The 20,273-nt window shown below is 34.9% G+C and overlaps 2 protein-coding genes and 1 pseudogene across 3 annotated transcripts; 1 reads left to right on the plus strand and 2 right to left on the minus strand.

Annotated features, from left to right (window-relative positions):
- Positions 1-4,259: 4,259 nt before the first annotated feature.
- Positions 4,260-9,011, minus strand: LOC120183805. Of its 2 annotated transcripts, XM_039188430.1 has the most exons (4): positions 8,979-9,011; positions 5,195-5,365; positions 5,001-5,115; positions 4,260-4,916 (listed from the first exon to the last, which is right to left on the minus strand). In XM_039188430.1, the coding sequence occupies exons 2-4, from the start codon at positions 5,356-5,358 to the stop codon at positions 4,626-4,628; spliced, it is 570 nt and encodes a 189-aa protein (XP_039044361.1). In that variant the 5' UTR covers positions 5,359-5,365; positions 8,979-9,011; the 3' UTR covers positions 4,260-4,625. The 2 variants fall into 2 exon arrangements, with proteins under 2 accessions (XP_039044361.1, XP_039044360.1); XM_039188429.1 differs by lacking the exon at positions 8,979-9,011 and having other exon boundaries at positions 5,195-5,419.
- LOC120183811 lies at positions 8,008-8,971 on the minus strand (annotated as a pseudogene).
- A 5,560-nt stretch (positions 9,012-14,571) lies between the features above and the next one.
- LOC120183831 (kinesin-like protein KIN-7H) lies at positions 14,572-19,263 on the plus strand. The gene is given in 14 exon segments (XM_039188450.1): positions 14,572-14,912; positions 15,157-15,246; positions 15,356-15,456; positions 15,552-15,665; positions 15,749-15,830; positions 15,908-15,975; positions 16,084-16,149; positions 16,239-16,363; positions 16,708-16,937; positions 16,940-17,043; positions 17,142-17,261; positions 17,343-18,323; positions 18,427-18,740; positions 18,841-19,263. Coding segments are annotated over 14 exon segments (2,931 nt in total). The 5' UTR covers positions 14,572-14,701; the 3' UTR covers positions 19,166-19,263.
- The last annotated feature ends 1,010 nt before the right edge of the window (positions 19,264-20,273 follow it).

A 20,273-nucleotide genomic window follows, 5' to 3' on the forward strand; every position in this document is an offset into this window, starting at 1 on the left:
TTGTCTCCTTTGAAAGACGGATCATGAACTTTGGTTTTGTAAAGAGTTTGGGTGCTTGGAAACGTGGTTGTTCTTTCTCGGGTACCAAAAGTTCAACATTGTGTGGTCTTGGATTATGGTTTGGTAGATTCGTTGTGGTTCTTGTCGTTCTCTCACGATTCATCAAATCTTTCAACTTGAGTCTGAGTCGGGCAAGTGTGGCTAAGATAGCCGTAAGTCTTGTTGTTAGTGTCGCCCATTCTGAAATCATAACACTCAAAGAAAATTTTAAAGTAAAATAAATAAAATAAATCAACAAAGCAAGAAACCTCACAAGTCACTCCAAGAAAGTAACACAACGAGAGGCAAGTAAGCCGATATTGTACTCTTTAAAACTCACTTTACCAAGTAGTCTTTCACAGTTCGTATCGGAGTTTGATTACTAGCAAAGGCGATAAGAAAAACCTAAAAGCTCTAAGAGGCCAAACAAATGTTAGACTCCAAGCGAACGAGAATGCAAAGAAGGAAGAAGTATGCAAACTCTTTAGTCCTACTAACACAATGAAGATAATGTGTTAGATAATGTAAAAGAACAATAACAAGGAAAAACAAAAGAACTTAAAGCACTAAGAGTCAAAGAAAAAAAGAACCAACCCAGAAACCTGGAAAACGCTGGATCAATTTGAGCAAAGTTTTTGAGGGGTTACCGGTGTCAAAAAATTCTTGAAAAATTCTTGAATGTCTTTTGATGCGTCAAGACCACCTGTAAAATTCAGAACCAAATACCTCAGTAGTATCCAGTAGACTCTGTTGAACGGTGAGTCCTCAAACAATCTGTTTTTCTTGATCGCTTGTTCGAAGGTGTTGTTGATCTCCAAAAATTCTGATTTTTGTTTGAATGATCTTCAATATATGAATTTTCAATCTGGAAATTTTCACCACGAAATTCCTCCTGTAAAATTTTCAAGAAATTCGACAAGATTCTAAACCGAATCTGCCGATGAAACTTGAATGATGTATTTGAAGGCTCCAATGAACTCCAATTGGGGTGAAATTTGGACTGGGGTTTAATCTTAGAATGAATATGATATAGGATAAAATCAGCCCTAAATACCTTCGTTTGCAATTTTTTTTTTGAAATTTTGGCTTTTTTGGCTCTTTTTTTTGTTTTTTTTTTTTTGCCTTTTTTTTTTTTTTGCCTTTTTGTTTTTTGAAAAAAAAAATAGCAAACTAACAAGAAGGATTTAAATCTAAATTAAAATTAAATAAAAGAACCTGAAACGCTGAATCTTTTGTGAACTAGCTCCGTTGGGGCCCTTGACGATTTGTGTGCAAGAACAAGCAAGATTGCTTGTTTCTTTCCAAGAATCGGCCCAAATCTGATACCAATTGATAGGGAAGCGGTGGCGGATTGATGAACGTTGCTCTTGTTGAAGAATCAAACCTAGAAAGCTCTAGACTCGATTAAAACAAAGGGAACGAATAGGGAAGGTGGCGGTAGCAAGTAGGGTTCTTAGAGTTTCTTTTATGTGCTGGAATCAAGGCAATAAGATTAGAATAAAATAAACAAAAGATAAATAAACGGAAGATGAAATAAGATAATAAAGAAATCAAAATATCTCCCTTATGAAGGAACGGTAAAGACGATTGATGGTGCGAATGGATTTGTGGATAATAGATGGATAAGTGTCCTATCGAGCCCTCCTAGTCGCAATGAAAGGCAAACACGATAAATGGCTCTAACCAACCCTCCTAGTCGTGATGAAAAGGCAATTGGAGTGTGAAGATTAATCTCCCTCACAAGAACTTGAAAGAACTCAAGGAGAAAGCTTCGAAGGCACAAGGCAATCAGCACTTGCAAAACGAACTCTCGTTGTATTATTAATCAAAGAAATCTGATTTACAAAGTTGAATGAAGCCTCCTTTATATAGGGGCTGATTCTAAGGTCCTAAATAACTAAAGAATAAAATATTAATAAACTAAACATGTTTTAACCCTAATTCCTAATAAAAATAATAACTAAAAATATTGTTTTAACCCAACCTTAATTCCTAATAAAATAATAAATCTGATCCTAAAAGATAATTAATCATCCTATATTAAATTATATTACAAATAATCAATATAAATATTGAAAATTCGTAATATTTACAAAATACGTATTAATCCCGTATAGGATTTCCTGCATGCACCGTCTTCAGTAAAATGACCATATCTTGAGTTCCCGATATCGGATTGATGCGATTCAAGAACCGTTAGAAAGATAAGAGACAGACGGTTGTATCTCCAGAAGACATGCCGACCAAATAATATCAGGATCCCATTCAAAAGTCGTCTCAAGTGCGCTGCTGTTCTGATCTTCTTTTCCAAGCTTGGACGAGTGGATCATTTTGGAAGAGTTATTACTTCTTCCTTGATGTGAACCTTGTGATGCATGTATCACATAAGCTCACTTCTACAACTTGAGGTGATCAATGAGGCTAACGCATTGATTCTACTACACCATTCTCTTCCATGCTTTCAATTGCTGTCCTTGTTAGAAAAATTTGCACCTTCTCTTATGGCTGCAGAATTAGTGGCTACTGGTCAATGCCTTAACTCCAGGACACCTCTTGCATTGAAATATGATACGTATTTTTGTTGCATACAGAATACGTACTTGAAACAAAGGGACATATTACTTTAGACTGTCATTTATTTATGTTCATCTTCACTTAACATCGGCATGTATTGTAATCAGAAGAATCTAATACTTGATTTCTTATTAGAAAGAGAATGAATGCATCAAACTGATTCCGAGAAGGAAGTTAATTTGTTGGTTCACTAAGAAAAATATAAGCATTCCCAAGTTAACGACACTTTAGGCAGTCGAATTTACGTCTACATGTTGCCTTTTGGGTGATCTTAGCATTGATTCTGGTTTTGCAAATTTAAGGATATTCAACCTTTTATTTCAAGACAAGATTACCAGAAGATATGTACTTAAAGCCCCCACCTTGTATCAGCCACACCTCTGCCATACCAAGTTGCCAAGTAAGCATCCCTTGTGTCAGTTGATGATAGGCCCGCGTTTAACAGCCTCAAACAAGATATCTCTTGGCAGTTTTTGTCTGGTGGGTAGTCAGAAGTTGAGGCTACCTTGAACTTGAATGCAATGAACCAAGCTCCAAACCCATGGCATGTGTCATCTCATATGGAAGAGTCCTTCAAAATACATGCCTGAAGACGTGGGGAGGCAGGCCTGAGAATGTGAAGTCGGCGCAGGAAGCGCTGCTTATCCGGGCAAATACCAATTCTCTTGCTCAACTCGGAAAGTACACAAGTGAGGGAGAGTCGGAGGAAGCCAAGCAAGGAATGTTTGTCAAGGGCTATGTCTATTAGCTTGTCCGTATCTTCCAATAGCTTTATAAATAATTGCACTGAAAATTTAATCGGAAGAGCAGACTACTGATCTTTCCATCATTACAAAATCCTTTCGTTCTCTCCTTGTTTTCTGTTATAATGAAATTGATCATATCTTATCATGTAATGGAGAGTCCTACATGTCCCGAAGTGCCTTCGACATGTGTTGTTGGCCTCCATCCTATCTGTTACTATTGTCATCATCAGTGATTGATCTTCCTTCTTGTTATAGTTATCAGGTTCTTTGCCCATACATAACTTGCATCCGGATCTGGTCGCTTGGACCATTTAGGTAGTCGAACAATTTCAGCCTTAGCGCTTTAACATGTCAAACAAAACAAAATTTAGAAAAACGACAGGTTAGAGATCAGTTCTTTGCAATGAATTACATTCTTCTGTTTCTGGTATGAGCAATGAGGGCAGTCTGAAAACTTTACTGAACAACTATTCTAGTTCATGGAGAAGTGAAAGAGATGATAATTTGACCAGCTATGGAGAAGTTAAGAGAAGGACAAATGAGGTGTCCCCAGGCTACTGGCTTCCTAGTAAAATTTAAGCAAACGGAGATCAGGTCTACTTGTCATCATCACTGCCGCTGAGAACATCGATTTATTGTTCCTTCGGACATAAAAACCAACACAGATCAATTTTGCAAGCTTAAGAGAACTGTTTTGATGTATAGACGGAATTTAGACTATAGTTTTTATCCCTGAATGTACTTGTGTAATGTAGGTGCACATACATGATCGCATCAAGTACAGAATTTGTCGACAATAAAACCGGAAAAACTTACAGGAACTAAGACAAGCAACAGAACTAAGATATTTGAAGGATGACAGTTTCGTAAATTGAAACATGTTTTGTTTTGTAAAAAAAAAAAACAAACAAAGCAGCATTAGCTGCTGCATAGTTGACATTTCACAAATAATATTGGCAACTGGCATTGCCAGGCCAAGGCACAATATGACCATTTTTTCATCCTTTTTGATATCATAGGCCATAGTTTTTTTCTTTCAATTTTAATACAATCAAAAGCCTCATTTAGGCTTACAGGGTATAGATTTATTGCACAGGGATTACAACACTCAAACCCACAAACTTATTAACTATTAACAAATACACAATTTCTTCGTTCAAAACAAGACGGCAAACTATTGTAAGACCTGTGAAAACAGTTGCAGCATAGGATAGCAGAGAAAAGAACGTGAAAGTTGTTCACAATTATCATTCCTCTGGTGCAATTTCAAAACGACATGTTGAGCATTTCCATGCTCAAGCTCTCCATCATCGCGTTTTCCATGAATCCGCACTTAGTCGGTGCAGACTTTATGAAACTGCTTAGCCTTGGCTTGAATGAGCATGAAGAAAGGGGAATGATTGGAATGTTCTCGCAGTTGCAGAGCTCAACCATGTAACCATCTGGATCGTGGAAGAACACCTGTTCAACCTTGTTCCCTTCGTCTTCGACCAAAGCTGTGACATACTTCATTCCCATATCTTCCAGCCTCCTTAAGACAAGGCCAACATCTGTACACTGTCATCAAAAACCAAAAACTTGTTAACGCTGCAGGTGGAGGCTTAGTTTCTGAAATATTCAACTTGAATTCATATACTATACCTGGAATGATATGTGATTATCCTTAGGATTAATCGGTCGTGGTTCAACGATATCTTCAAAATCATCGATGGATGGATTCTCAATTAAGTGTATCCCAATGCCGTAATTATACAACCTGCGTAACATCAGTTATTTAGTTTCCTGTTTCATTGAAAACCGGATTTATAGAAGAAAGGGCAGTGCAGAAAGCTTACCAAGCTCCATTGAACTTGAAAGAAGAAGGGCGTTTGATGGGAACAAAGCCCAATACTTCTTCATAGAACCGCATCGAATCCCAAACCGATCTACACAAGAGTGAGACATGATTCAATGACAGAAGTGGCAATGCCTCAAATTTGTTTACTTCCACAGTGTCCATGTTCTCACTCTTACACTTTTCTTCTTCCTTTGTCTAATATCTCCACTTTGGATGATGACTAGGTTACTCTGCCTTGTGCTCCTTTTATAGAGAGAAACACAAACACCCCATTTTCTGAATTCAAATTCAAGTAATCAAGAGGAACTTTCCTGGCAAATTCTCTTAACTTCTCAATCAGATACATAGACATAGAAATTTTCTTCTAACGTTCCTTTCATTCCAAATCAATGTTATATACTTTCTGGTTTGAAGATTTTTGTGGATTCCAAGTAGCTAGTTACTGCTTTAGAACGCGTTTTGTACTAATAATTCATCTGCAGAATTGCAAGACAAAAACAAAGCTATGTGGTTCAGCTTGTAGCCTAAGCTCTTTAAGGTTAATGTGGAATTAGCTGCTGCTAAGATCAAATGACAAATCGATTCTATTATGATTCATTTGCGCCCAAAAATGGCGATTTAAAAGCTTAACCAAATTTCTCTGCGGTTTAAGCGTTGCGAGGAATCCTAAAGACAGAAAGTTACAAAGTCCCGAAAAGGTAAGAAATTTCTTTGCTGCTTCCCCTTTACAATATGACATTATCCAAAAAGCGAAAGCGAAAGTTTAACCCTTGAAAGAACCCTCAATGAAATCATTCGGACCATTTTTTTCTCTCTACGTGCTTGCCTCATGCACGGTTTTAAATTGCAGTGGAACAGCTGTGATGGTTTGTGCGTGAGTTGTGCAAGTGAGAAATACAGTGAGTGATAGTTTGGGCAGATGCTAGCAGCAGTTAGTATGCAATATTTATGTTCAAATAAGTGATAAATAATAAATATATATATATATATATATATATACACAAAACTTTATAATAGGATATTTATTTAAAAATACTTATATCATATATACAACAAATATTGCATTGCAGTTGGTGTTTACATCTTTATCATCCCCAGCCCCATGCATGGCGACACATCACACAGTTGCTAATACAAAAGTACCCGAACACTACTAAATAACTTTTGGCTATGGGATTTGTTGGATTTAGGTCGTGTTAATATAACGTTATAAATCTTTAGAGTTCGTATCATTTTAATTTTACGGTATTCAATTGAGTTTAAATCATTAAGGATGCTTTTGGATGGGGAAAAAAGATTACCTGGGGGAAATTTTTTTTTCAGAATATAATACCCATGTTTGGATTGCAAAGATTCCTAATATAGGGTAATAAGTCATTCCTAACAGTGGCATTTTGAGGATGTTTTACCGAAATGTCATCCCCCAATTACCTAGATATTTGTCATTTCCCATGGGTTTGGACTAAAATGCACTTAAAATATTTTTTTTTAAAAATATCTTCTTTGTTGTTGAATAAAAAATATTTTCTATGAAGGTTAAATTGTAAATTTATCCTTAAATTGTTTTAGATTTACAAAAAAGTCCACAATTAGAATTTTATATGAAGTTCAGGGGTTAAAATAAAATTAAACCCTTTCATTAAACCTATTTATCTTTTAAATTTTATAAAAAAATTATATAAATTTTCAATTTAAATTTTATAAAGAAAATATATAAATTAAAAATAGTAAAATTATATATTTCTATGATCTTTTATACAAATATTTTCATTTGAATATTTAGAATTCAACTTGTTAAAAAACAAATATATAATAAGGACAATTTGATAAATATACATTCAATAATCTTTTATTCATTTAACCAAACATTATATTCTTACATTCTGCTAAACAAACCAAACACAACAATACAACATTCCCAATAATATATCATGTAATGTTATATTCCGGTAATTCTATTCCGGGAGGTAATATTACATTTCATAAACCAAAAACACCCTAAGATTTGTCAGTAAGATTTTGAGGTAAGATAATTTTGGATTAAGTTGTTTGAAGTTCGTTTATTTGATTTACCATTCAAGTTCATCTCATTTTTAGTTAATTGTTTGGGTTATCGTGAGTTTAGAGCCATTCGAATTTAAGTCATTATGCTTCATATTTGAATCGATTAAATTGAGTTCAAGTTATTTCTAGTTTAATTTTAGCTTAAGTTATTTTGATATAAATCATTTTGATTTAAATTATTTTTTATTTTGAATTAACTGAATTTTTTGTCTTCTTAAAAAATGTTTTTCATTATTTATATTTTGGAACAAATATCTCAAATTTCTCAAATCAGATAAAGTTTTCAACCCCAAATGATGGATTTTTTTTATGTTTAATTCGTTACTTTTAAAGAAATTTTGAAGAAAAAAAATCTAAATTGACAAAGTGACAGAGGTGATGATGTGAGTTTATCTATATCTAAGGTGGTCGCTAGTAACGGATGCACTAAGCCCCCTAGGTATGGATGGATCTAGAGGGACAGGTGGGGGCGATTGCCCCTAAAAAATTTTAAATTTATATATTTTAGATATTTTATTTTTTTTTTTTATTATAAATATATTTTCGTCCCCAAAACCTTATAAATTCTCAACTACTTAAATTTTATATGTTCGCCACTCTAACATCAAATCTTTCGTCCGTCCTTGCAGGGGCCAAGTGTATCTCAATATTTTGAAAAAATGTTTAAATTTAGTTTAATGTGTTGAGGAAATTTTTTGCATATTTTTTATTTTTAAGAAAAGAATATTATAATTTTGGACTCTATTCTTAAATTTCTAGATCACTACAAACAATAGGCAATTTAATTATATAAATTAAAAATCCATATATATATATATATATATATAAATTAAAATTTAATTATTTTTAAGCAATACACAATTTGTTCATGAAAAAACAAGACAGCAGGCCATTGTAATTTGTAAGAACTGTGAAAACAATTGTAGCGTATAATAGGAGAAAAAGATGGTGAAAGTTTTCTTTTCTCTGGTGCAATTTCAAATGACATGTTGAGCATTTCCAAGCTCAAGCTCTCCATCATCGCGTTCTCCATGAATCCACATTTAGCCGGTGCAGACTTGATGAAACTGCTTAGCCTTGGCTTGAATGAGCATGAAGAAAGTGGAATGATCGGAATGTTCTCGCAGTTGCAGAGCTCAACCATGTAACCATCTGGATCATGGAAGAACACCTGTTCAACCTTGTTCCCTTCCTCTTCGACCACGGCCGTGACGTACTTCATTCCCATGTCTTCCGGCCTCCTTAAGACCAGGCCAACATCAGTACACTGTCATCAAAAACCAAAACTTGTTAATGGTGCAGATGCAGGCTTAGTCTCTGAAAGATTCAATTTTAACTCAAACACTATACCTGAAAGGATATGTGATTATCTTTAGGATTAATCGGTCGCGGTTCAGCGATAGTGTCGAAATCGTCGATCGTTGGATTCTGAAGTGTATCCCAATGCCATAGTTATACAACCTGAATAAGATCTCACACATCAGTTTCATTAAAAACTGGGGAATTATTGAACAATGATAAAGCGATAAGCTTACCAAGCTCCATTGAACTTGAAAGAAGAAGAGCGTTTGATGGGAACAAAGCTCAAAACTTCTTCATAGAACCGCATCGAATCCCAAACTGATCTACACAACAATGAGACATGGTTCAATGACAGAAGTGGCAATGCGCCCTCGAAGTTGTTTACTTCCACAGTTTCCATTTTCTCACTCGTACACTCTGCTTCTTCCTTTCTCTGGTATCTCACTTTGAATGATGACTAGGGTTACTGCCCTTATGCTCCTTTTATAGAAAGAAACATCCCATTCCCTAAATTCAAATTCAAGTGACTACGAGGAACTTTCCCGGCAAATTCTGATCTTACTTCCCAAGCTAATATTATGTGGATTACAAGTAGCTAGTATTTTCTTTAGAACGCGTCTTTTTTTTGTACTGATCATTCCATATGCAGAAAATCAAGTTGAAATTAAAAAACAAAGCTGTCTGGTTTAGCTTGTTTGTTGGAGATGGTGCTAAGATCATTGACAATTCTACAATGGATCATTTAAGCCCAGAAATGTTGAGTTTGAAGGCTAAAACCAAACAAACATCAAGGGGCAGCAGTGCCCTTTTAGTAATCCTAGAAACAGGAGGTAGAAAGTTCCAAAATGGTGAGAAATTTCTCTGCTGTTTCTCCTTTTATAAGATATATATTAATCAAGGAAATTCCATCTGCCCAATGGATAAATTTAACTGTCTCCAAGCTATCTGTTTTGGGGTTTAGACAAGGCGGGCCTTGCGGTCTTGTACTAACTTGAAGTCCAAATCAAGGCAAAATAATTTAGTAGAACTTGTACATGCCTTAAACTGTCCAGACCATGAATGCCATCTTGAATATCAATACCAAGGTCTAATTCCTATACTATATTAAAATCTACTTTTATAATCAACGGGTCGATTTAAGTGATAAGCAATTTAATATTACTTAAGTAGGTCTTAAATTCAAGGTCTTGTATATGTAGAAAAACTTGTCGGGATCATCAAAATCAAATGTGCGGCATGAATCGGTTCGGATTAAATAAGATAAATCTTCAAAAATTAGGAGGACGAAAAAAAGAAAAGAAATTAGGGTTATCTTTTTTTTATTTTAATTTAACCGGTTGTCTTTACTTTTATAATACTATTAAACTTTAATATAAAATAAGTGTCCAAATTATACATCTTCTCATTTACATGCGTAATTATTTTCCGGTCAATTCAGATATCTAACATTATAAACGTTACCATTTTAAACGTCTCGATCATAACAATAGTGATTATTTTAAAGAAGATTCTGAGTCAGCTACTAACAGCAACGTTAAACAAAAATTAATTACGCAATTAAAAAAGTTTCAGGTGATAATTTGGAGAAACGTCATATATTTTATTGGTTTGATCAACACGCCCAAATGCATTAAACCAAACTATCTGTCAATAGCTATGAGGGCTACCTGTTCCACTTTTCTTTTCTTATATATATATATATATATATATTCTCTACTAATATACATCTACCTAACCTAATTGACATTACCATTATATTAAGCATCATGCTGGAATTAATAAAAGGATCATGAGTTCAATTTTTTGTCACAAATAATCATATATTAATTTAAATCTTGATTATAAATACATATAATATAAAATTTGTGATTACAAATGAAGCTATATTTGGACCACGTAAGGCACTAATGGCATCAATTGAAGTACGACATTCATAGATAATGACTCTTGATTTGAGTAACACGAACCACAAAAACCCTAATTGAAATGCCCTGTGAATTCGGGCTTCATTGCCATTTGCCACCCTGCTCATTTGCCCACTGCCGTGTAATCAAACAGGGCCCTGTTGGAATAGACGACATTAACTCGTTTGAAAGCAAAACAAAACAGATTGATACGTATCAATCTTCGTAAACCCAAATCAACCCCACTTGACAGTGTAGTGTAGCTCTGCATCTTCCGTTGAACGTAACATTATTATTTTTTTTATCAGTTAGGTTTTTCTCTCTTGGACCGCATAAACTGAAAACAAAAAGAAATGCAACTAAGAAGCAGCTAAAAAAAAAAAACAGAGCCGAAAACAAGACCAAAAGCAATGTCTTGAATCCAGGGAAACAGAGGCATATGCATTGTTATCAAATAGTATACAGTTTGAAGACCCCATTTATGATTCGGATTATCAGTTAGGCTTTCTTTGAGACATTTTTTTAAGGTAGCCCAATTATTAAGTAAGTGTTATTACTAAACATATGGTTGTTGCAATGTTTTCATAGTAAAAAGATGTTTAAACACCTTGTTAACAATTAATTATAGATGTGATTTTGATAATCTAGCAAACCGTCCCCATCTTGTCGGTGGGATTATTAATTCTTGCACTGCACTCAAAAGATTTTTTTCAGAGAAAATAAAAATTAATCAAAAACTAAATCATAAATGATATTATTATTTTCTTTATTTAATCTACAGAGATATACAGTTGTTTATAATTAATTGGTTAGGTTACATAAAGCGAGTTTCAACCATTCTTGGTCGGTTTATACTTTTAAACAATAAGCTCCTAATGCCAAATTTAAATTTATTTTATTATCATATTAAATTTCAGAAGAAGAGATATCAAACAAACCAGAAGGTGACATTTTCCATGTGTTGAAAAGGCTAATTTGAAAGAAAATGCACTTATTTCTCTATAATATATTGTTAAGAGCTCTATGCTCATGGAGACTAGAATTACAGTATCCCCCCCCCCCCCCCAATAAATCTCGTCTTGGTACCCATCAATGCTTAACCTTCACATTTTCGAACCCACATTTTTTTCCTAATAAAATAGTAAATGAATACCAATTCAACCATGTAAATGGATTTATTAATATCCGTCTAATAGAGTGTATTCTCTTATTTTTGAGAGCGTAAATTCGAATATGTGAAGATATATAAAATGGTAAAAGAAATTAAGAAATTTATAAATATTCAAAAAGAATAATTTCATTAATTAAAAAAAAGAATAATTTCATATTATACTCTTATTAATCAATCAGACATGTTAATTAATAATGTTTTAAGAAAATAAAAGGCATATATCCTACATTGAGAAGGAATATACTTTTAGAAGGTTATTTAAAGGTCACTACTTCCTTCTTTCGCTGAATGGGGCATAATAACTCTATTGCATGTGTATGCCACTGTGATTGTTCAATTGATTTTTGTTAAATTTTTTTTAGATAAAATTTTTAAGAATTTTACGGTGATTACATGCACTGAGATCGATACTCTTTTAGTTTGTGCTAACACCTCAATTTTGTTGTTAATTTTACTAAAATATTAAGTCAGATTATAACATAAAAATACATTCACAGAACCCCATGGTTTTTATCGTCTAGACAAAACTTGGAGGAGTTTATAAAAAGAAATAATTACAACTTATGTCTCGTGACATAACATAATGAAATGAATTGAGTCGGAACACTTATAAAACATTATGACCCTAATGTTTGTGCATTTCAAGGAATACATATATGTATGATGATAATATGAGAAGAAAACACATAGTCATATACCTAATTCAATAATATAGAAACCATGTGCTAGAAAAGCAAAAGCAAGAAAGAACAGAAAGAAAGGAATGGTGTTTTGTGGAGTGAAAAAGAGATCAAGAGAAGGCGTCGTTCTTGAGAGAACAAAAGAAGGGAAGAGCACATGCATGTAATCTAATTATTTAAGCTGTCAAATCTTACAAATTATATATAATAATGTCGGATTGTAACATAAAAATACGTACTTGTTTTTGACATGCAAAATCATTATTATTATTATTATTTGGTAATAACTCAATAATAATATCATACACCATGTTTGAACTTTTATGATACAAAAAATTGATTGAAAATGATGTCAAATTACTAAGATAAACATGATGTTTTTGCATTGGTAAATTTTTGTAGTTAGATCCTATACTATACATAACTTGAGAGTTTTGTCTATCTATTCTAATTTGATCGATTTAAATTCTTATGCTTTTCGGATTAAAAATTTTGGTCCTAACTCAAATAGCATAAAGATTTATGATTGAATTATCGGAACTAAATCTATAATTTATGTATAAGTACTAATAATAAATGACAGTTCCGATTGAGGATTTTAATATTTGTGGATATCTAATATGTTTTAGTGGATTTAAATATTATAAATTCAAATAATATTTAAATTTAAATACGAAAATTATTATGTGGTGCAAATTCAAAACATATGAATATATATACACTATTGGATATGCATTATCAAAATCCTCATTACTCAGTAATGTGGAAGTAGATTTAGATATATGAATTATTAGATGTCATTGGGTAGACACCGACATGGTGCACTTTATTTTCTTCCATTTAGAGAGATTTTTTAACGAGACTCATATTGATGCCCTGTTTTGCATGTGTTCGATCAATAAAACCATACAAAATCTCATTTTCAAAAAATATATATATTTAGATTAGGACCATTTCAGAATTTGAAAAGTATAAGTTAAAAAATGATCAAATTAAATTAGAAGGATTAAATACATAATTTACACATTGTAAAGACTAATGGAAGAATTTTACCTTTTGCATTTCAACTGTCATGCATGGGAATTTTGATGTGAAGTGTTAAAAGTAGAAAGAACAAAAGAGGTGAAAAGCCCTAATGCTAGATTATAACCCATCAAGCTTGATGAATCATACATTTTAGCACCCACCCAAAGATGGAAATCCAGTTTAAATTTAGAAAAGTTAGTTCTATCTGGAACACTTGAGCAATAATTTAATGCAACGACCAACAACAAGGCTTACTTGCTAAGCAAATTTGGTACAGCTTAAACTGTAATCTAATAAACTTCTGTTATCAAAAAGCTTTTCCAATTTTGTTTTAATTTGAAGGTTAATTATTTTTTCACTTTAAGAGCAGCTTCCAAATCAACTAACAATCAAAACAAAGAAGTAGGCGCCATAGCCACATCAATATCTCACTCACTTCACTTCATTGCATTAAAAGACCCCAACTTCCCTCTCAAGAGAATTAAAGATCATAAATTTTCTTCTCTTGTGCTCTCTGTTTCCCTCAATGCAGCCTGATGGGAGTTCAAATTCGAAGTTTGAAAGCTGAAGAATTTGAAGTTTAGTTGAAATTTGTTCCTGTAATTCTTTTCGTGCTCAAAGGATATTCAATTCTGCTTATTGTTCTCTGCATTTGGAATTTGGGTTTAAAATGAGGTTGGGTTATGTTGTTTCTTTCAGGTTAAATTTGGAAGAAGAAGAAAACCCAGGGAAACAACGAAGTTGATATTTTGCAGATGTTCCGAATCCAAATCTGGGGAAAATATCAAACATTCCTTGGAAAATAGTAATACCCTTCGATCCCAAGGTAAAAACTTCTTAATTGTAATTTCATTTCTTTTAATGATTATTCCAAAAAGATTATGTTTTTAAACTGTGTGAGAATCTGACTTTGACAGTCTGTAAACAGAGTCCATCTTAGAACAGTCCAAAATCTTGAATTAATTAAAACTCAAATTGAATAGTCCCGCCGTATGCTTGTTGACTTGAAGAACTATTGTAGCCGGTGATAAAGGATCGGTTTTTGTTTCCCTTTGGCCAATTATTTGTGTTTACATTGACGTTTCTGAATAAAGATTTCAGATAAAGACATGGGGCGGTTTTGTTTCTGGGTTGAGACAATTTACTGAAGGGTAGATTTGGCGCTAACCCATGATTAGTTTGTTGATTGCAGGCAATGTTTGTTACTTCCTAAAAGTTTGGTGGTCCTCATACTAATAGGAGCTTCGTTGTCAAACCTTTTGAGTTTGTGATGAGCCAAATTGAATGCAGAAGAATGAGTGGTAGGGAGCTGAGATAAATAAAAAGAAGCATTCGTTTTTGGAGAAAGAAGCTCGGAGATGTGGATGGACGGTGGAGATGAGCAAATGCAAGAGCCAGCAAGCTGTGAGGAGAGAATTTTCGTTTCAGTTCGACTGCGCCCTCTCAGTGAGAAGGAAATAGCTAGGCACGATATATCAGACTGGGAATGCATCAATGATAACACTATCATATACCGGAACAGCCTTTCAGTTTCCGAGAGATCCATGTACCCAACTGCCTATACATTTGGTAAGAAATCAGATTTCAGTTCATGTATAATATGATTGCTTTCCCGACAATATCATGTCTTAATCTCCGGTATAGAATGTTGCTTGCCTAAGGTGAATTGGGAGTTTGTCACTACCAAGACCTTGATTCTTGATAGGAAAATTTATTGGCATTTCATCATGTATGAAGTTGACATGAGTCGTTTCTCATAGTTCTTTTTTTCTTTTTCGTTCTTTCCGATTCGTGGGTGTGCTGCTGATTTCAGACAGAGTTTTCAGCTCCGATTGCGCGAACCAGCAAGTGTATGAAGCAGGAGCAAAGGAAGTTGCTCTTTCAGTTGTTAGTGGTATAAACTGTGAGTGCATCTTATTCTTTCCTTTTGCATGCCTCCATAAGGCTCTTTGTTGACTCCCCATAACTTCATGATCTCCTTTTTCAATTCTTAACATGAAACTATTTTTCAGCAAGTGTTTTTGCTTACGGACAAACAAGCAGTGGAAAGACATATACAATGACCGGAATCACCGAGTACGCCATGACAGATATTTATGACTACATACAAAGGGTAATGGAGATGGAACATTTTTGTCGCGCACTTGTGGTTATACTATTCGATTGTATCCCTCTCCTTGGCTAAAAACATACTGTATTTTTCTGTAGCACAAAGAAAGAGAGTTTATCCTGAAGTTCTCGGCTATGGAAATTTACAATGAATCCGTCAGAGATCTCCTTAGTGCAGACAGTACTCCTCTTAGGCTTCTAGATGATCCAGAAGTGAGTTACAACGTTACATCATTTGTTCATTAGGAAGTAGTTATCTTACGGAATATCTCACTAACCGATAGCTGATTCAATAGAGAGGGACAGTTGTTGAGAAACTCACAGAAGAAACACTGCGGGACTGGAATCATTTTAAAGAGCTTCTATCGGTGTGTGAAGGTAACAAATTGTCTCAACAAGTCTCCCTTTAACTAGCTCATGACTGTATTTAAGCATGTGTTGATGCTTGTTGGCAGCTCAAAGACAAATAGGAGAGACTTCTCTGAATGAAACAAGCTCTAGATCCCATCAAATTTTGAGAGTGGTATGTTTTCTGTTTCATGGCAACACTTCAATACTGTTCACTCTAAAATGATATGAGATTCTGTTTTACTTATTGATATATATATTTATGTGCCAATGTCCTCATCAGACAATAGAAAGTTCCACACGAGAATTTTTAGGCAATGGCAAACCAAGTACCCTTGCAGCCACTGTGGTACGAAACAAATCTACTTTTCAGTCTGATTTTATTGGACAACAGATATTGGAAAAAGAAACTGATGTTTTCAGCCATTTTTTTTACAGAACTTTGTTGATCTCGCAGGAAGTGAACGTGCATCTCAGACATTATCAGCTGGTGCTAGGTTGAAAGAAGGTTGCCATATAAACCGAAGCTTATTGACACTCGGAACTGTCATCCGTAAGCTGAGGTTAGCTTATCAAATCTTGTTCTAATGTTTGTAGCACTTTGAGAATCTTTTTCTTTCTGAACAATGAGAATCCCTTTTATGGAAAACCAGCAACTTTCATTGCTTTCCTGTCCTTTGGTATTGTGCCAAAAATAGATTCTAGTACCATAAAACTTACAAAAATACTTATCATGGTTTTTTCATTCCTTTTTCCTTTTCATGCATGTCCCTGATGTTTATGAATTCGGATTCGGATTCACTTTTACTCAGGGTTACCCTACTTGATGCTTATATTACACCTTGAGCCTCAAGCATAAAGCAGTGATTGTAACCATATCTTCTTATAAATTTACATTTGACTGCAGCAAGGGAAGAAATGGGCACATTCCTTTCAGAGATTCAAAACTGACCCGTATACTTCAGTCTTCCCTAGGAGGCAATGCTAGAACTGCTATCATTTGTACCCTGAGTCCGGCACGAACTCATGTTGAACAATCGAGAAACACCCTCTTGTTTGCAAGTTGTGCTAAAGAAGTGACTACCAATGCACAAGTCAATGTGGTTGTATCCGATAAAGCATTAGTGAAGCGATTGCAAAGAAATTGGCTAGACTAGAGAACGAGCTGAGAAATGCAAGAACGACTTCTGCTTCCTCTGATTCTGCTGAATTACTGAGAGAGAAAGACCTCGAGATCGAAAAGGTTCGATTTGCATTGCATCACTCATTGAGTAATTTTAGAATGGCTGGTGGGTAATTTTAGTCCATGAATTATTCAATTTTCCTACATGCTTCATGCAGCTGAAGAAAGAGATAAACACGCTGATACAGCAAAGAGAACTTGCTAGGTATGAGGTTGAGGAACTGCGACAATCGGTAAAGGATGAAAGTCCCGGAGATGAAAAATCAGTGAAAATATGGGTATGTCTAAATAATTGAATCATTCGATGCCTCTTTTAAGTTCACTTTACCATAACAACAATCTCTCTCCTCCTTCACCAGGCATCTCCAGATCCTCATTACCCCAAACTGCGAGTGCAAAATTCGTGTGACTGTGAACATTCAAACATTGTTACACCTGTTATGAATGTCGGTGATAGGTCCTTTACCCCTTCGGATAGGCAAAGCTGCAGTTCTGAAGAGAGCTTCCTCCAGCTTCCTGACTTCAAATCGAAAATACCACATCCCGGTTCCTTCCCGCAGCTGTCACCTAAAATTCCAAATTTTGTCGGAAGTAATCGGCGCCAGGACGAAAATGGTGAACTTGATGAAAATTCAGAGGCACCCTGCAAAGAAGTTCGTTGCATTGACTCCGGAAGGTCAAGTATGAATAGATATTCAGACTCAAATTTGTCAGAATCTAGCCCGAAGAACTATGAAAATTATAATAAGTCTTCTCCAAGAGAAAACACGGATATTTCAGGATTGATGGATATTGGGAATGAAGATAGATCAAAGCGAGAATCTCTGTCATTCCACTTGAAAAACAGTAGAAACCATCCAGATATTGCTTTTCCATCTCCTGAAAAACCATATTTATGGGAGCTAAAAGAAGAAATATCTAGCCGTAGAAGCCTGAAATTAACTAGGAGTATAAGTTGTCAAGCGAGTCTGATGACCGCTTTGACCTCAGAATGGATTGAAAGGCTAGATAAGAATGAGAGCACACCTCCCATGGAGAATGAGAAAGATTTCCCTGGAAGACCAGATAGTTTCCGGAAAAAGCTTCCTGCGTTAAAGTATGACCTCCCAAACGAGGGGTTGTCTAGAAATGGATCTCAAAGTTCTTCAACAAGTGCTACCGAATATGAGCTTAATGCCCCGATAGCGAAAAATGGATCTCAAAGTTCTTTGACAAGTGGTGCTGCAATTAATCATATTGCTCCGGATGTCCCAACTCCAGAGGATCAGAATAATACTGTTTTCTCTACTTCCATGGGAGGAACAGAAGAAATGTATAAGAAGCAACTTGCTGATCATGCGGTAAGTTAACTACATGATCGAAACAGGAGATCCATGCTGAATATGCTATTGTTGATATGCTTTAGAATAGCCTTCTGAATATGATATTGTTCATGCATGACAGGTACAGGTCACAGAGCCCATTTTACATGGTAAGGATGTTAAAGACGTTGGCTTGGACCCAATACCAGATAATTGTGGAAGTCCTTCAGCATGGCCTTCGGAATTCAAGAGGCTTCAAAGAGAGATCATTGAACTATGGCATGCTTGCAATGTGTCATTGGTCCACAGGACCTACTTTTTTCTGCTATTTAAGGGAGATCCAAAAGATTATATATACACGGAGGTCGAACATAGGAGGCTGTCATTTCTTAGGAGTGTATTGTCCCACGGTAATCATATGGTGCAAAACGGAAAAGTTCTTAACCCGGCTTCAAGGTATATAAGATTTATTCTCGTTAACTTGCGGAGTATTGGTGATAAATACCCTTTTTAATCCAAAGCAACTTAATTATCTCTATGAATATGTTGTATACAGTGAGAAGGCTCTACGTCGTGAAAGGCATATGCTGAGCCAGCAGATGCGCAAGAGACTCTCCTCTCAAGAAAGAGAGAATCTCTTCCTTAAATGGGGCATCGGGCTGAACACGAAACACAGGAGGTTGCGGTTGGCTTACTGCTTGTGGACCGACTGTAAAGACATGGATCACATTGCCGAGAGCGCTGCCATTGTTGCAAAGCTGGTTGGCTTTGTAGACCCAGAGAAGACATTTAAGGAAATGTTTGGGCTCAACTTCACATCAGGACAACAATCAAGCAAGAGAAACTATAGCTTGAAACGCATTGTATTGTCTTTCTTATAGTAGAGGTGTTATGTAAGATAGGTTTCATACAAAAACTTCTGTTTGATAATCCCCACTTATATGTTTCATATATATATATTATATATATCTGTTATTGTTTACGGACTTCGATTTTGGATTTTCTGAGTATGCTGTTAGTATACTACGAGAGTTTGTAAATCATTTTAAATTTGCTCAAGGTTTATCAAAGATTATGCTTTATTTTTCTTCTCTTTATATATATGTCACTAGGGTCAGTTGTCAGCCATGATGATTCCATTCCAGGTCTTTCTTTTTGGTAAACAAAACGGTATACATTATGGGCTGGAATCTTTACATACAATTCTTCATTAAGTGCGGCCGTTGATCCACCACTGCAAAATTTATTGGATTAAGGCTTTAATTAGTACAGTCTTCAATGGTGCTACCTGCATTCCACTGGCCAATCTCTTTAAATCTGTTATGGCTTGAGAGAAAAGAAAGGATTTAGGAGAAGAATTTAGACGATAGAGAGAGATGATAGAGAAGAAAATTCATCATTTATTGCATAAGCATTTTTTACACCAGAGTTTGTTAGTTATTTAGTTATAAATGCCATTCATTAATTGTCAGCTGTCCCAATTATGTAACTACTTGATTCTTCTCTTTCTTTTCTTTCACAGGTGGCCTTTTGTCTTGGGCTTCTCCTTCAGTATTTCCTCTTGCTCGGCCTGCTCTGTAAGTAATTCCGTGCCTCTTATATGTTTGAATTCTCAATTTCTTTCCTCAATCCCTAACCCTCGATCTTCGTTTCCCAATTATTCTTCATTATTTTCTCGCCGTTCCTCTTATTCTTCTCCAATCCTGACAAAATCATAATTCCATAGGAGGTAAAAGAACAAGTCATTTACTCGGCTGCATCCGGTACACCTGCCACCTGAAATTGCACCAACAACTTGAATATGTCCGTCTCGATTTGATTTCGGTAGTTGAGCACAGTAAACTAATATCGTAACAAGTTATAGAAAGATGACTAGTTTGAGTAGACTTAAATATATAAATCGAACTCAAATGAATATCAATGATAGATTAATAAAATGTATAATGATACTTTTAGCGTCTAATAGGGCATAATCTATCATAGTGCGTG

This window comes from Hibiscus syriacus, unplaced genomic scaffold, assembly GCF_006381635.1.
Source record: "Hibiscus syriacus cultivar Baekdansim isolate YM2019G1 unplaced genomic scaffold, ASM638163v2 tig00112813_pilon, whole genome shotgun sequence".
Lineage (NCBI taxonomy): Eukaryota > Viridiplantae > Streptophyta > Magnoliopsida > Malvales > Malvaceae > Hibiscus > Hibiscus syriacus.

Excerpts from the sequence above, each read along its gene's own strand:
- LOC120183805 (XM_039188430.1), bottom strand. The coding sequence starts at position 5,358 with ATGGACACTGTGGAAGTAAACAAATTTGAGGCATTGCCACTTCTGTCA. Across the intron at positions 5,116-5,194 it reads TTCAAGTTCAATGGAGCTTG|GTTGTATAATTACGGCATTG; the intron begins GTAAGCTTTCTG and ends GATGTTACGCAG. Across the intron at positions 4,917-5,000 it reads ATAATCACATATCATTCCAG|TGTACAGATGTTGGCCTTGT; the intron begins GTATAGTATATG and ends TTTTGATGACAG.